At 44.8% G+C, this 17,326-nt stretch overlaps 1 protein-coding gene across 1 annotated transcript in view; it reads right to left on the bottom strand.

Annotated features, from left to right (window-relative positions):
• CSMD2 (CUB and Sushi multiple domains 2) overlaps positions 1-17,326 on the bottom strand; it is a 649,885-nt gene that overhangs the window by 116,553 nt on the left and 516,006 nt on the right. The window contains exons 30-32 of the mRNA XM_015134762.3: positions 9,581-9,775; positions 8,434-8,550; positions 6,646-6,759 (exon numbers count right to left, since the gene is read on the bottom strand). Coding sequence (XP_014990248.3) covers positions 6,646-6,759; positions 8,434-8,550; positions 9,581-9,775 — 426 coding nt within the window. The remainder of the gene's footprint in view (positions 1-6,645; positions 6,760-8,433; positions 8,551-9,580; positions 9,776-17,326) is intronic.

Below are 17,326 nucleotides of genomic sequence, written 5' to 3'. Positions count from 1 at the left end.
GTCCCAGGCAAACCAGGATGTACTATTGCCGGCCAATAACACACAAACTGGGGGGAAGCTGCATGGCCACAGGAAACCAGGGTAGGCTGACAGCCTTTGTAGCAGAGGACAAAGGTGCATCTTCTGCTTGGTGTGGTACAGATAGGCCAGGGGAGAGACAGCACCAACGAGACCTGTAGCCAATTAGTGTAGTCGCCATCCTGGGGAAGCCCAGGGAGAACATGGGTGGAGGCAGTAGCATGGCCACTCTGCCTGCTGGCCCCCTGCAGACTTAGGGACCCCTGGGAAGGGCTGCTGGCCCCAGACCCCATTCTCAGGAGGGAAACAGTGATTACAGAGAACCAGGCTATATCTCCACTACAGTGAGGGCTAGAGTTAGGACCCACAAGGGAGCTACTGGGAGGTCCACCTGTACTTCCAGGAAGCTGAAGTGATGCCACCAACATGGGAGCAGAGAGCCTTTCGCAAAACAGGCTTAGATGTACATGTGACCCAGAGGACTGAGCCTGGCTAGGAGTCATTGCCCCAGCTAACAGTTATTGCCCCAGCTAACAGTCATTGCCCCAGCTAACAGTCATTGCCCCAGCTAACAGTCATTGCCCCAGCTAACAGTCATTGCCCCAGCTAACAGTTATTGCCCCAGCTAACATGTAGCTGCCAAAGCAGAAAGAAACTCATGAAGACAAAGCTTCCCTTTGTTATCACTGCCACCTCCAACTCCTCCTCCAGATGGATGTGAGCAGAGTGAAACTCAGCTTTTCTATTTGGCCTGACAGATGTGGATAAGGACCCTAGTGAGCTCTCACAGAACCCATGTCAACTTCAGCCCTGAAGGCACATGGGCCTCCATCTTCGAGAGAGAGCAAATGGTAAAATCACTGGACATAAGAAAAAATGTTAAAATTTTGAGGAAGGAGATCACTCTGAGAGGTCAAAGCAAATACTTTATTTGAACCACAATAAAGAACAGGCAAAACTCTCAGCAGATGTTCAGTCATGGTTGTCATGAGATTAAAACTAGCATTGCATCTGTGAAGTCAGAGGATGAAGGATCTGAGATCAATAGAGATGAGAATGCTAGTGCAAGCAGCTGGATTCCACAGAAACTGAACAGTGAAGTGGAGATGAAATTTTGGAAATTCTCTCAGAATCCACAGAAAAAGTATAAAGAGATTAAAATAACGAGAGAAATGACAAGTGACATGAAAGATGAAAAAAAAAAATCCATATGCATATATCAGGAATTCCAGAAACAGAAGACAGAGAAATTGAAGGAGAAAAAAAGTCACTTAAGGCAGGGTGCGGTAGCTCACATCTGTAATCCCAGCACTTTGGGAGGCCGAGGTGGACGGATCACCTGAGGTCAGGAGTTTGTGACCAGCCTGACCGACGTGGTGAAAATCCATCTCTATTAAACATATAAAAATTAGCCGGGTGTGGTGTAGCACAACTGGAGTCTCAGCTACTTGGAAGGCTGAGGCAGGAGAATCGCTTGAGCCTGGGAGGCAGAGGTTACAGTGAGCTGAGATCGCACCACTGCACTCCAGCCTGGGCGACAGAGTGAGACTCTGTCTCCCCCGCACACACAAAAAAATCATTTAAGAAAGAAGACACTTTTCCTAAGATGTGAGGTTCAGACTGAAGTATTTGCCAAGTGCAAGATAGAATTAGTGAGAAGAGACTTCCACCACAACACATCCTAGTGGGCTTTTTCATTAACAACAAAAAAGAAAATCATATAGACAGAAAAGCACAGGTTATGTACAAGGACAAAGAATCACGCTGGACTCCAATTTGTCTGTAACAGTAAATGGTGGAATAATTACTGCAGTTTTGAAAGATAAAGTTTGACCCATAATTTGATTTGCAATCAAGTTGTTATTTATATCTATGTCAAAAGGAAAGCATTCTCATATATGCATGGTGACAGAAAGTACTGCAGTTATAAGCCCTACTGAAAAACAAAAAAAAAAAAACAACAAAAAAACGAAAAAACAAATCCAAAACTAAAGTAGGGAATTCAGGAACCAGCAGGGATAAATACAACCAGAAAAGTGTAATGAGCTAACAAAACAAAATGCAAATGCAAAAATTTGCTCTTGGGGAAGAAGTCCACAATTTAAAAAATAACCACTATAACATTAATATAAAAGTCCAAATATATCAAGAAGAACTTGAAAATTTAGAGATGGGTCAGGTATGTATGGAAAAGCGAGGAAGCAAAATAAAAACAACACAAACAAAAGCACAGAAAGAACAATACAAGATGACAGATGTCAGACCAAGTAATTCACTTGTAAAATAAATGAGTCAACTTCCTCTTAAAAGAAAAAGAGTTGGAGAAAATGAGAGAAGATATGTCGGGAAAACAGATGCAAAAATTGCTAGAAATACAAGAAGACAACAAAATATCATAATTGTAATGGGAAATACTTTCATGCAACATTCACAATCATTGATACATCAAATAGAAAAACAAAATGAAGACTGTTGAGTAGCAGTCCTTTAGCTTTTTCTCCCCCAGCACAACTCAGGGACAGGGACTTAGTGCACTCCCATCAGTACCAATGGCTCATTACAGTGTTTCTCCGAATGAGGAATAAGGGACTCTCTGAATACACTGAAATTGACACCTACAGGTTTTTTTTTTCTTTTTCTTTTGAGATGGAGTCTCGCTCTGTTGCCCAGGCTGGAGTGCAATGGCGCAATCTTGGCTCACTGCTACCTCTGCCTCCCGGGTTCAAGTGATTTTCCTGCCTCAGCCTCCCCAGTGGCTGGGATTACAGGCACCCACCACCATGCCCAGTGAATTTTTGTAGTTTTAGTAGAGATGGGGTTTCACTGTAATCCCAGCACTTTGGGAGGCTGAGGCAGGTGGATCACTTGAAGTCAGGAGTTTGATATCTACAGGTCTTATACATCTCTCTCTCTCTCTCTCTTTCTCTCACTCTCTCTTCTTCCTCCCCCAACTTTTTTTTTTTTTTTTTTTTTTTGAGACGGAGTCTCGCTCTGTCACCCAGGCTGGAGTGCAGTGGCCGGATCTCAGCTCACTGCAAACTCCGCTTCCCGGGTTTATGCCATTCTCCTGCCTCAGCTTCCCGAGTAGCTGGGACTACAGGCGCCCGCCACCTCGCCTGGCTAGTTTTTTGTATTTTTTTAGTAGAGACGGGGTTTCACCGTGTTAGCCAGGATGGTCTCAATCTCCTGACCTCGTGATCCGCCCGTCTTGGCCTCCCAAAGTGCTGGGATTCTCCCCTACCTTCTCCTTCCTTCTTTCCCTTCCCTTCCCTTCCTGTTTCTATTGGTCCTATACACTTATATCTATATCCATATTTATATCTATGGGTCTTAAATGTAGACCTCTCTATCTCTCTTTACTTGATCCTTACTATACCTCTAAATCTATAGCTATACATCTATCTATCTATCTATCTATCTATCTATCTATCTATCTATCTATCATCTATCTGTTTTGAAAAGGCATCCTACTCCAGGAGTTCCTGATTTACACTCTTGGTTGGGTGTGTATGTGTGAGGTGGTGGTTACAAAAAAATCATTTGGTTGAGAATCACTGATACAATAGATTTGAATAACAAAATTGAGTAAGACTGATTTAATGGCAATTACAAATCTCATTTACTCCTAACACTATAGGAAGTAGGATTCTTTCTCTTTGCATTTTACAGAGGAGGAAACTGAAGCTCAGAGAGGTCAAGTATTGTGCCCTAAGTCATCTAGAAAGCAAACAGGAGAGCTAAGAAAAGAGTGTGATTGTACAGCCTCAGCTCATTCGTCCTGCTTCTCTACCTTACAGAGAATACACATCCTTCTTAGATATTTAGATAACTAAAAAAAAAAAAAAAAAAAAAAAGGTCCTTGGCTACTGAGAGGACCTCAATTAATCCTCAAAGAAGAAATGGTACAGGCCACATTCTCTCACTACATGGAAATAAAAATATAAATTAACACAAAAGTTTAATTCATCAAGAACAAAATCCATATTCTTAGGGGAAAAGGAAAGACATTCTTAGCCAACTCTTGGGCAAAAAGAGTAAACAACACCATGATGAGCTATTTAAAAAGTAATTATGATGAACATAGTACATAACAAAATTTACAGCATGAAGCCAAAACTATGCTTGGAGGTGAATACATCGCTGTAAACATGTTCCTTATTACGCAGAGAAGATAATGAACAGAGCTCTCAATTCAAGCAGTTAGAACAAGAACAAAATAATCAGAAGAAAAATATGAGGAAGGACATGATGAAATAAAGGCAGAGATTAATCAAAAAATAACAACAAACTCTGCAGAATAATTGATAAATTGCAGCAATAAAGATTAAAAAAAAACAAACAAAAAAACACAAAATACCTGGTACAGCCAAGGAAAAAGGGGATGATGAATGCACGATGCAGCATAACAAAGGCAGGAATATCACCGCTAATACAAAGCAGGGTAAACATTACCGTAATACATTATATAAATTGTGGTACTAAATGTAAAGGAAATTATGAAATGGATTTTTTTACTAAAAGCTAAAATATCAACATTGATATTAGAGTAATATACCTGAATAGACCAATAACTGTGAAAAAATAAAATAAAAGAAAAGCCACTGAAAAGGAGGAGATAAAATAATGAGACAAATTTATTTGCAGATGATATTACTTCTTGCCTAGAGGAGCCAGGAGAATTAGTTGGCAGTGAAAGCAGTATTATGAAGAGTCCAATGACTTTATGAAACAAATATGCCAAAAACGCCAGTCTTTGAATATACTAGCAAAGACCAGCTAGAAAACATAACGGGGGAAAAAAGACCCATTTACAACAGCAACAAAAATCTCCATGAAATGTCTAGGAATAAAGTTAACAAAAAATGAATACTGCCTAAATAAAAATTATAGCATCGTTCCAAGGGCTACAGAAGATAAACAAATGGAGAGACATGTTGTATTCCTGGATGGGAAGAAGAGTTAATATTATAAACATGTGAGTTCACCCTAATTTAACGTGTAAGTTTTATTAAATCTCAGTCAAGATTTTGATGCAATGTTTTAAACTTGACAAAATATTTCTAAATTTAATTTGGAGGCAAAAGTAAGCAACAACAGCCAATAAAAATTCAAAAAAAAGGATGACTCTGGGGACTTATAATACCATGTGTTTAAAATTATTATATAGTAAACACTATTATAGTGTTACAATAATTAAAACTGAAAAAGGAATAAATAGACATTTAGAAGAAATGGATAAAAAGTCTAGGAACAGACACTTCATAAATATTTAGTATATGTAAATTTGGCATTTTGAAAATTCTGCTAGGACAACTGATTAACTATATTTGAAAGAATATGGTTAGATTCCCTATATCAAATAATAAATCAAAATAAATTCCAAAGGTATTAAAGCAGTGTGATGAAACTAAGAAGTGAAAGAAGACACAGAGGAATATTTATTTGACCAGCATAAAAGCAAAGGAGAAAACTATAAAAGAAAATATTGATAGATTTGATAGCATGAGAAATTTACATATTCTGACATTAAAGCACCCTGACGAAAATTATATAGCAAAAGACAAGCTGGAGAGGAGGGCTTTTCATAGCATATTATGTATATATTTATATAGGTTAAAATATGGAGCTTTGCTCAATAAATAAGAAAATAAGTGCTTATAGAAAAATCGACACAAATTCACAATAAATTCACAAATAAAAAATGCACAGGCCAATAAACACATATAAAAATTTAACCTAACTAGTAATAAAACAAGGCAAATTAGAAAATGAGATACCATTTTTCACTTTTCAAACTGATGACGCTTTTGTTTTTTTAATTACCTGGTTTTTGTAAGAATAAAACATGCCCTCTTATTGTTGGTGATCAAACTGACAAGATCTTTCTAGAGGGATATTTGATAATCTGCACAAAAAGCCTTAAAGATCTCACATATCCTTTACACTGACAATTCCACTTCTAGATATTCTAAAGTGACAGAAATGTATATAAAGATGTATGTACAATACATTGCATTACTATTCATAAGCACAAAACGTTACAATCTAAATGTTCAATAATACGGAATTCGTTACATAAATTTTAACTAACTGTATGAGAGATTACTATGTGGCACTTAAAAATCCTAGCCTAGAAGGAAAAAATGACAGAGAAAAGCTCCCAGTGAATATTTCAATAAAATATGTATATTGGTTGAATAAAATATGTAAACATCGAAGTAGATACAAAGACCGGAAGGAAATCCACTATATCTTGTCAGTGGCTCTTTCGGGGTAGTCTTTATTTTGATTCTGTATGCAATTATTTTGTTTTGTCACTGTTTTCTATGATGAAAATGCAATACATTAATAATAAGAAAAAAGTTGCATTTGAATACGAACCAACAGAAGGCTACACCACAAGGGGGCGTTGCAGACACAGCCTGGGGGAGGGCAGCTGCTGAAGGCCCCGCTAGTTGGAGCTCTCAGGAGCTGGCCGCTGCGTTGTAGACAGCACCAGAGCACCACACGCATGCAGAGCCCTAGGGTTCCACCTGCGGCCATGGGGTGCTTCTAGAACCTCCTTCCTTTAGCCGGCCGTGACGCCCCCAGCCCATAACCGTCCCCACCCTGGCCGAGCCCGGATACCTGTGTGGGAGCCCGAGAGGGAGCTGAGGAGCCGCGAGTGCTGGCTGTGGCCGTCGTGAACCTCCACCACATCGTTGAGGGCCGTGTGAAAGAAGGCGAACTGGCCAAACACCACTGTGGAGGAGACGCGGTGTGGGGACTGGGCAGGCGCGCTGGGGGCAGGAGAGGGGATCTCGGGGTCTAGGGGTCCAAGCCAGGAGGAGGGCAGCCCTGGGGAAGTTGTTGGCTCCTGGGCTGTGGCTTGCTGCACTGGTTAGTGCAGCCGCACAGTCTGGCAGTGGCCAGACACCCGGCACAGGGAGGGCACAGGGAGGCGGGGAGCTGGGAAGGCCGGGCTGCGTTTCACAAGGGTCAAGACAACACCCGCTGCACTCAAAGGTCAGGCGGGTGGAGGCGAAACGGAACCAAGTTTGTTCCTTTCCCAGATAGCAGCTGCAGCAGCTACTGGAGGCCTCAGAGGGCTTTTGGTACCATCCCTCATTCTCCATGTGATGTCAGGACTCCACATTCAGGCGTCCCAAGGCCAGTGAGTCAGTGTCATTGAGTTGAAAACTGTATACAGAGATCTGTAGTGAGTGCTGTGAGCTCCTTATTACTGGGGGGATTCAAGCACAAACTGCGTGCCCACCTATCAAGGATTCTGCTCTGGGTAGCAGATCAGATTGGACAGCCTTTCAGGACTTTTCTAACTGTGATCCTGCAGGTCTGAGGCTCCTGCCACCTCAGTGTATTGGGGAGTGTGTGTACATGTACATAAGTGTCCTGGTTCTGGGGAAGGAGTGGGTGTACTGATGGCTGGAGCTATGCGTAGAGATGAGACTGGGAATTTATAGAAGACAGAACATGTCTTTCTCACCTCTGCAACTCCAGGACCCAGCAGAGTGCATGGCCCCCAGTGGGTGCTTACTAAATGTTTGGTGAATGCCTCAAGCATCAGGCCTTGCTCTGTGCTTGCCCCTCCTGTCTTGGGGAATAAGGAGTTAGCTCTCTGCAGGCTGCTCCCTCCCTCCTGCTTCTCCCCTAGATGGTTGGGACGTGTTGATGTCCTTTGCCACCACACCCAACATCAATCGTGTTTAGACATGGTTGTTAGTCCTCCTACAAAGAGGAGATCCAGGAAGAAAGAAGCCAGCCTGGTCACCTGGTTGCTCTTCATCTTTCTGAATGCCTCCAGGGCTGGCGGGATTCTTGAATGTCCCCACTGCCAACAGGGTAATGAGCTTGGTTTTTTCTGCCCACATCTCTTGGAATCTGGTAGTTTCTCTGTCTTCCCAGGGCACTGGCCTGTTTTTCACTTTTTTCTTGCTTGTCCTACCTATAGCTTCCGGACTAGGCTTTGGTTCTCAGATGGGACACCAGAATGATGTGGCTCCTGGTCTCCCTCACCTGCACTTTCAAGCCCAGCTCCATCCCATTCCTTTCCTCCCTCCTGTTCCTTGGCCACTCACCCTGGGTTCCTAACAGGTCTAGATCTGCGGCACCTCCCTTAGGACTTGGGCCATACTGGGTAGCTCCCTGGGGCACCTTGCCTTCCCTCTGTCTTGGCCAGTTTCTCACCAACCCTGTCCCTTTGGTTCTGGCGGGGCTCACTTATGCCCTTCTGCTCTCTGTGTCAGGAATGTATTCTACAGCCCGGTTTAGAACGTCAACACTCAGCTGTCCTTTCTGGGAGACTGTTCTGCAGTTCCCACAATGGGGCTGCATAATTGGGAGGAGTCTGATGAATTGTCCATTCTGGAATGAGGGTGAGTAGTCAGAAAACATATGAACAACAACCCAAACCCATACCATAGTCCTTGGGCACAGTAACAAAATACAAGCAGATCTGTCCATTGGTGTAGTTCTGGGGGTAGTTGGGGGACAAGACCACTCCATCCGAACCCACATACTGTCCCCCACAGGGGGCTGAAAGAGAAAGAAATAGAGAGTCAGGTGACCTTGTGGGCCTCTTACCAGTGACCATCCTTTGTTCTGCTCCAGCCTGAGCTTCTGACCCCAGTAGGGCTGCCCTGAGGTGGGCGGCCCCTAGCTTGGAGAAGGGAAGTCCTGTGGACCCTGCCCTGCCCAAGGACATGCACCCCTGGCCTGGCATGTGGCCTGAAACTTGCCCTGGAGCTACCGAGGGCCCTCTTGGGCAGGTGTCAGTTCTTGCCCTCTACCTATTAACCCTGGCATTAGTCCCTGAAGTCACAGCCTTAGGAGCATATTAGGAACTTCCTCTGCTTACATGTGGGGCCTAGAAATGATCTGCTGCCCCTGGCTGACATCTGACCTGGAGAGTGAGTGTCAGCATGAGCAGGCAGCTGAAGCTTCCCTGGACTAACCCCATGGGGAGCGGCCAGGCCATATGACCCAGCCACCTTCTGTTCCCCTCCACCATGCCCAATTTCCACAAGGGGCGGGTCTGAGCCTGCCTCTCTTACCATGACAAAGGGGTACCCTTTGCTTTTCAATGGGTGGTCACCAAGCTTTTAAAGCCCTGCTACTCATTCCTATCCCTCTTGTCAGGACCCCCATGGTTCACCCAGACCCACCTGGAATCAGTGCACTCTGCTGGCCTTACTTCGATATAACTGATCTCTCAGTGATTTTCCCTAGGCCTAGGAACTAGTCCAGGGGCCACCTTTAAACGACTTCTCCCTGGTGTGAGCCCCCTGATGTGGCATGTCTGGAGGCCTCTGTTGAGGGCATTAGCAACTATGTGAATGGGGGTGGGGACACCATGTGATCTGAGATGACACCTTGACAGGAACTGCACACCTAGTGAATTATAAGCCACTTCTGTACACATCCACAGCAAACCCAGGTGTGCCAGGCTTGGAGGAGCCAGACTTGAGGACCATGCCCCCTTCCTTTCCCTAGCCCACAGCGCCTTCTGCCCCTGGCATGCCCTCAGTTCCTCATCCCCGGGCTGCCATCCCCGGGCTCCCACCACCTGTGCAGACTGGCCGGGGATTGTTCCACACGGGCTTCCCATCAGGCCCCAGGATGCAGCTCAGGGTCGAGGCGCCCTCAACTTCGTAGCCTGCGTGGCAGTAGTAGGTGACAGAGGAGCCCAGCTTCAGGTCGGACCCCACCCGCGTGCCGTTCTTGATGGAACCAGGATCAAAACATGACTCCCGCGGGTTTTCTGGGAAAAAGAAACACAAACACGTGCACACACACAGAGGGCTCATGAGGAGGCTATTCTTGGGCTGCAGGGCCCATGAGGAGAACCCGACTTTAATTAGCCACAGAGCGCACAGGGATGCGCGACTGTGGCTCCTATTCTCCTTAGGTCTAGAAACGTCTCTAAATTTGGGTAGAAATTGAAGGATGGAAATCACATTGAAGAGGGCAATTTCCCCGCCTCTCCCCATATTCTTGCCTTGACCCGCAGAGGAAGGAGCCCCAGCAAAATCCCTGAGGCCCTCTCTCATCCCCTGCTCGCTCCTCCCAAAGGGAAGCATGTGTTTCTCTGACTGGTGGGAGCTGACGGTCCCTGGCCCACATCTCGGCTGCCAGCAGAGTCATTGTGGTAAAGGTCAGTGTTTGGGCACCCCTTTGCTCATCTTTGACCCCTCACACTCAGCAGCCTCCTAGCCTTTTGTGTTCCCCTAAGAAGCAAGGCAGAGAGTCTGCTTTTGGAGATGCTCTTTCTCTTCCTCTCTCTTCTGCCCCATCTGTACCACTGGCTGGGGAGTGGAGCTGGCATCCGTTCTGCAGGCCCAGTCACACCCATCTGTTGCAGGTACTTCTGAGTGCATGGATACCAATACTTAGATTCAGGGAGGAAGTACAAAATCCACTTCCACCTCTGGGTTGGGTTACCCGACCGGTGGGATAAGTTGATGTCTCCAGTGCAGTTTTCCAGGGCTTTGTATTGGGTATTGGGTGCTTGCCAGTTTATGAAAACGACAGTATTTTTTCATGTGGCTATTGATCTTTATATGTCTTCTTCCCTATCAGTCATACAGTGACGTGAGTAACAGTCCTCTACTCTGTCCCTCTGCACCAGACAAGACAGCTCTTGACATTGCCTGTGGCTTGGGAGTACTAGTCCAGGTCCCGAATCTCTGTAGGACACTCTCCAGCATCCCTCACCATCAGCTGGAAATCCTGAGCAGCTCCTGGGAGCCCATGCTCATGCTTCTATGCATGATTGCCTTTCCTCATTTGTTCCTGTTCCTTAGAACAGATTTCCTGTTCTAAGATAACTGATGGTCAAGAGGGTTGTCACCAGGTCTGGGAAGTAATAGGACACAGCTGAGGCCAGTCAATACCAGGGATATGCAACTGAGTATCAGGTTGATTGATGAGCATTTTGGAGGATACATTATTGGGGGGCAACAGAGAGGTCTAGAGATGGGGACTCACAAAAGGGTACTGACAGTCCTTGCAGAAGGACTCAGAAATTCAAAGAGTGGAGCTGAGGAGGGAAGAACCAGAATAGAAGGGATCAGAGTTCATTCATCAGAGATGAATGGCTCAGGAGGAATTTTGCTGAGAGTGGTCCTTGTCACCTGGGTACCTTCTAGATTACCTACACAGGAGGCAGCGCTGCTTGAGGCTGTCACTCAGCTGCCAATCATCTGGTTGACTGATGGGATGGGACTCTGAGAGTCTCACTCTTGCATGGGAGCATATGAGACCATCCTGCACCTTAAGTCATTGTCCACAGCTGAGAGTGGAGCAGCTCTGGATGCACTACTGCATTTAAACCCAAGTGGGACCCAGAACGTGGCCACTCATTGCAGGGAACTCCTCAGCGGTTTCCCCATGTGCCCCGTGATGCATTGCCTTGACCTCCTTTATCAAATCTGTCTTCTCCATATGCCTAGTGGCTCCGGCCAGAATAGAGCTGGCCACTGGGTGACCCATATGTGAGTCATAGAGATCCAGGGATCTGTCATCATGTCTTTTGTTTCTTCTATCCTTTTTATAAATTCAAAGTGGGTTAAACCTTAAAGTTCAGAAAAATTAAGTAACTTGGAATCAAAGTTCACACAGCTCATAAGAGGCAAAACTAGCTGTAGTCCCCAATAACCACTTTCCCCACCTTCATCCTTCAATAACAGAACTCTGATTTTATCCGGAACTTCAAGGCATCAGTCAAAGTCTACATCTCCCAGCCTCCTGGGCAGCTAGGTCTGGACAAAGAGATGTAAACACGAGTTAGATCATGTCTGCTGAAAACAATCCAATAGCCTCCTGTCTCACTCAGGGTAAAACCAAAATCCTAACAGGCCTTCAAGACCCTGCACATGTGGCTCCAGTAGTCCCCTCTGTGACCTCAGCTCCTGTCGTCTCTATGCTAGCTTTGCTGCAACCACACTGGCCTCTGGTCTTTGTGGCTCCCTCTCTTACCTCTTTCAGGACTTAGCTCAATTTCGCCTTCAGTGACACTCTTTGAGCAGCTACTTAAAATTGCAGTACTCCTCTCCCCAATGCCCCCAACACTCTCCTCTGCTATATTTCTCTCCACTGCAGTTAATACTCTCATCGACTCTATATTCACCTTATTTTTTTCTGTCTTCCTCCACTAGAATATAGATTTCAGAAGGGCAGCTGTTCAGTTTTGTTCACGGCTGTATTCCAGTGTCTGTCACATGGTGGGCACTTAATAAATATCTTCAGTGGATTATTGTGGAACTTCTAAAAAGGCTGCTTAAGGGAAGTTGACTCAACTGAGGGAAATGCCTATTGGCCTTTCCTTCTTTCCATCTTTCCTCCTTCTCTCAGTCTAGAACTCAGACATGATGGCTGGAACCTCAGTTGCCATCTTGGATCTGAAATAACCTTGAAATGGGATCCATGGACTAGTATGGTAGAGTAGGGAGACACAAGGAGCCAAGGTGGAGTTCTCTTATCAATCCTGGGCTCTGTCCTCCAGATTTCTTTTATAGGAAGGCTGATCAACGTCTACTTCGTTTAAGCAACTGTGTTTTTGGGTAACTGCTGCACCAGCACTGGACCCTAGCTGGGTATGACTGGCCCAGAATTTTACAGATGTCAGAACGTCCTTTCTTTCCTTATTTGTGTGGCAAACTCCTACACTTTTAATGCCACCTTCTCTCTGGCAGAATTCTGTTTTTCTTTCCCTGGTTATAACACGTATCACACTATTTTGGTAGCTTTGGTAAGGGTATTTCTTTCTAGTAGGTTCTGAACTCCTGGAGGAGAGGGTTCATCACTTAGTCTTCTCATAACCCTGGCAACTAGCACAGAACTTGGCACCAAGGCGGGCCCTATTTGACACATAACAGAGGCTTAATAAATGGCTGCTGAATTGTTTGGCTGAATACTTTGAGGCTTGGAAAATCAACAACCACATCAATGATTCCAACTACAGACTCTATTCTATATTTACTCACACGTAAGAGAAAGATGAGCTCATCATCCCAAGCATTACCACATTAATAATAATGAAAAGGATAATGATAGTGATGATAGCCCCTTACATAGGAATGTCACTTCATAATTTTCAAGGCACTTTCCAAACCGTTATCTCATTTGTGTCTCACAATACCCTCTGCAGAAGGCAGGGCCAGTTACGCTCATATTCAGTTTATAGATGAGCAATATGGCGATCAGAGAGGCTAAATGAGTCTTCCAAGCCTTTCAGCTATTTAGAGGTAGAATTAAGACCAAAATCAGGTCTTTAGTCAGCCAAACCAAAGCTCAGCTGTGATTGATAACACTCAATGACTAAAACATCATGGTGATTATAATAAATAAAACCAAAGCCCTTCAAAATGGGAAAATGAGAAGAGCCAGCTTCTCTCTGGTCCTAATAGATGAGGCTTACTTCCAAACCTTAAAACTGCAAAACTCTGAAAACAACCCAAACATTCAACCAGTAAGGAACTGGTTACAAAGGGTGGATTAGGGCCATCTACTGAAACACTAGCAGCTTTTTAAAAGAATAGCACTATTCTTTGAATACTGATATGGGAAGGAGTCCAAGATCTATTCTTGGGCTCACATACAAAAAAATCAGATTACAGATGAGTACATATGGTGCAATCTCATTCATATAGAACAGGGATCAGCAAACTACAGCCCACAGGTCGGTGGCTGCCTGGTTTTGTAAATAAAGTTTTGCTGGAACACAGCCATTTGTTTACATATTGTCTGTGGCTGCCTTTAGCATTACGAAGCAGAGCTGAGCAGTGGCAACAGAGACATCTGGAGTAAAAATACTTACTCTCTGGCCCTTTCCAGAAAAAGTTTGCCAACTCCTGGTGCAGACTTTACATTACTTTATGTTTATAGAAAATATCCAAAATGAGATACCAAGCTGTTAATAATGGTATTGCACGGGATGATGGTATTTGGGGGCATGCTAAGTCTTTAAGAGTATATTGTATATGCTTTTATATTGTTTTATTTTTCCAACAAACATGCCTTCCTTTAAAAGGAGGCAGAATGGAAGATAGTTCTATTTTGCATTTAAGAAGAATGACCCCTAACAGCAGCAGGTGGTGGGAATAGGGGTGGTAGCCAGTGTGGCTGTAGCTTCCAGGCCTACAGTGTTACTTCCAAGGGCTTGAAAGAGAAAATACATGCTTTTTAGGACCTTCCATTAAGAATCGATTCACTTTGGTCTTTCCTGTGTTATTTCAGATTCTCTAATACACACTTCAAACTCTTCCCTCTGAAACGCCCCTGGCCCCCTCTGGCACGGAGGGCTTCTACTTAACCTTTAGGGCTCTGTCTAAATGGACTCTGCTCAGAGAGGCCTTCACTAACGACCCTTCTGATTTCTTTCTCAGAGAAGCCTGTTGTTTTCTTTCCTAACTTCTTATGCTTCTTACTTCTTGCTGTTTCCCTCACTCACCTGTAAGTTACATTAGGGTAGGGACCATGATTACTTTGCTCCCTGCTGTATTCTCAACACCCAGCACAGTGCATGGCATGAAGTGGGAGTCACCAAGCATTTGTTGAATGAATGAATATGTCTCGCATGTGCGTGGATGTTTCAGCACGTTCCTGCCTAGGAAAAGCCTGCCACACAAGCTGGTATATGAGAATAAAGGGCCTTCCCCCCACTGGTTCTGTTGTTATCCGTGGCCTGGAGAAAGACACACACCTCCCTGTGACTCTATTTTAGTAACTGTGTCCAAAAGACAGGATCCCTGCTGTTCTCTGTTTCCTTTTAGCAAAGGGTAAAGCCACCTAGGAGGATGAATTCAGAATAGAAGTGCCTCTGATCAATGGTGTAACAGAAATCCACAGATGACATGACTGCATTCAGAATCATCTCCTAGAAAGTCTGCCCAGAGATGACTAAGACACTACAATCACCCTTCAGAAGCAACAGAGACATACATCTAAAGCCCCACCCCTCTTTGCCTTAGAACCAGGTGGGCTTCCAACATCTACCAAAGGGTCCATCAGTCTAGTTGTCACGAGGATGTGAATTCCGTGGAGGCAGAGACTTTGTTTGGTTTCCTGGTCTGTTCTAAGAAGGTCTGGCACGTGGTAGCTGCTCAATTCGTATTTACTGAATGAATAAACAAAAATGCCTGATCTGCTCTTGCCCCTTCTGCAAAAGCCTAATCCCATGATGCTGCTCAGTGGACACTTGAATTAAGCCTGGTCCCTCAGATGATCCTTTGGGATCTGAAACTGGAATATAAATTGGGAAGTGATTCGAAGCCAAGAGTGATCCAGGTACGGTGGCTCACACCTGTAATCCCAACACTTTGGGAGGCCAAGGTGGGCAGATCACTTGAGGTCGGGAGTTCGAAACTAGCCTGGCCAACATGGCGAAACCCCATCTCTACTAAAAACACAAAAACTAGCCAGGTGTGGCGATGTACACCTGTAATCCCAGCTACTCAGGAGGCTGAGGCAGGCGAATCACTTGAACCTGGGAGGTGGAGGTTGCAGTGAGCCGAGATTGCGCCACTGCACTCCAGCCTGGGTGACAGAGTGACGCTCCGTCTCAAAGAAAAAAAAATGTCAAGAGTGAGACAGCCACACTTATCCCAGGAGAATGGAAAAGCAAGGACAATTGATCTGCAGGGAGGGGAGAATGTAGCAAGTGCTTAGAAGGAGGCAGGGAGGAGAGAGAACGATCCTGGAGTGTGGGTGATGGTCTCAGTCTGTGCCTCTGCCATCCTGATTCCAGTCCTTTGGGAGTTGATGCTTTCTGCCCTTGGGCTCTTGTATTCTAAAAATATTTTGCTTTTTTGTGTCAGAGTTGTTGTTATCTGTATTGTTAAAATATAGAAATCTTTTAGCTGAAGTGACTTAGGTTGTTAGTTGTTTTCTTATAATAATGTCTCCTTTTTGTGTCAGATTGTTTTGAGTGGGTTTCTGTTTCTTGTGTTTTTATGATAAGTTACCCCTTTGTTTGCTTAAATTGCTCTGAGTGGTTTTTTGATTTGGAACTAGATATTTCCTAAGATTCTACCAAACTGTTTCTGCTTCTCACTTGGGAAGCTGGGTGTGGAGAAAGTCTCCTGGTCTCTCTGCCTTGGGTCAGAGGAAGGGTTAATCTCAGAGAGTAATTTCCACTGTGCTAAGCCCAACTAAGTCCAGCAACATCTCTCTATGTGGGGCTCTGGTAAGCCCCTTTCACCTCCCTAAGCAAGACCCCTGAAGCCACAGCTCCCAGGATGCTCAGACTCTCAGAGTTAGCAGAGCCCCAGATCTCTCTAAAAGACATGGACACTGATGCCTCCTGGATGCAGAGGCCAATTCTGCTTTTCCTGAGGACCCAGCCCTGCCTCCATGTGGAGGTCCTCAGTGGGCTGCTTCTCCATCTATGGTTCCCTCCAGACTCACAGGGTGTGGAATGTCTAAGTTCTTTGCCATGGACTGGTAAAGCATATGGGACACATACATCTATCACAAATATTCATATTATAAATATCCCACACTTATTACATGTGCAAAACATTATGCTCACACTTTATATCTTCAGCAAACAGAAAAGAATATGTACTGTGTTCCCCTGGGTTAGCCCCATTCTCCCTTCCAAACAAAGGCACAGCAAATGCAATACCAATGACATAGTAGGAAAAAGGAGGTGGGATGAAAGTGGGTGGATCAAAGTACATGTCAAGTACTTATTGGCACTGGGCACTCTGCTTGGTGCTGTGTCTATTTGCTAACCCTCACAACAACTCCTTCATTTAGTGTCACTGTCCCTTTTTTGTGGATGAGGAAGCAATGCTCAGAGAAGTTAGGCAACTTGTTTCAGGCCATACAGTTATGAAGTGATGGAGCCTGCCCTATAAAGAAAGATATTGTGCATGGGAGAATATCATCAAAGCCATGGGACCTGATAGCAAAGTAGACCCATTCCAGGAAACCAAGAATCCTGGCATAGGCAGAAGCAGACCAGAGGGTAAGGCAGGGGTCCCTGGGTTCCACCAAATGGGCTACTAGACCAGAGGCCCAGGGAGATAGTAGAGGGTGACTAATATTAGGTGGTGTGTAGTCTGGGAAGAAAAGAAGGAAGGAAGGAAGGAAGAAAGGAAGGAAGGAACTAATGAAGGATGCTTGAGGTTTTCAATAGGCACCCCCCACCCCTCAAACACACATAGTTAGCTTTATCTTGGTACTTGCACTACAGAGCCTCATAGGGTGATGCGGGATGCATCTGTAGGCTGTGCCTCTCTTCTCCCCTCTCTCCAGTAATTGGCTGCTTGGCTGACTCAGATGGCAGCTGGGGAGGTCTTATTCCCTG

Source organism: Macaca mulatta, chromosome 1 (assembly GCF_049350105.2).
Source record: "Macaca mulatta isolate MMU2019108-1 chromosome 1, T2T-MMU8v2.0, whole genome shotgun sequence".
In the NCBI taxonomy this organism is placed as follows: Eukaryota; Metazoa; Chordata; class Mammalia; order Primates; family Cercopithecidae; genus Macaca; species Macaca mulatta.
This window is presented reverse-complemented; position numbering and strand designations above follow the sequence as displayed.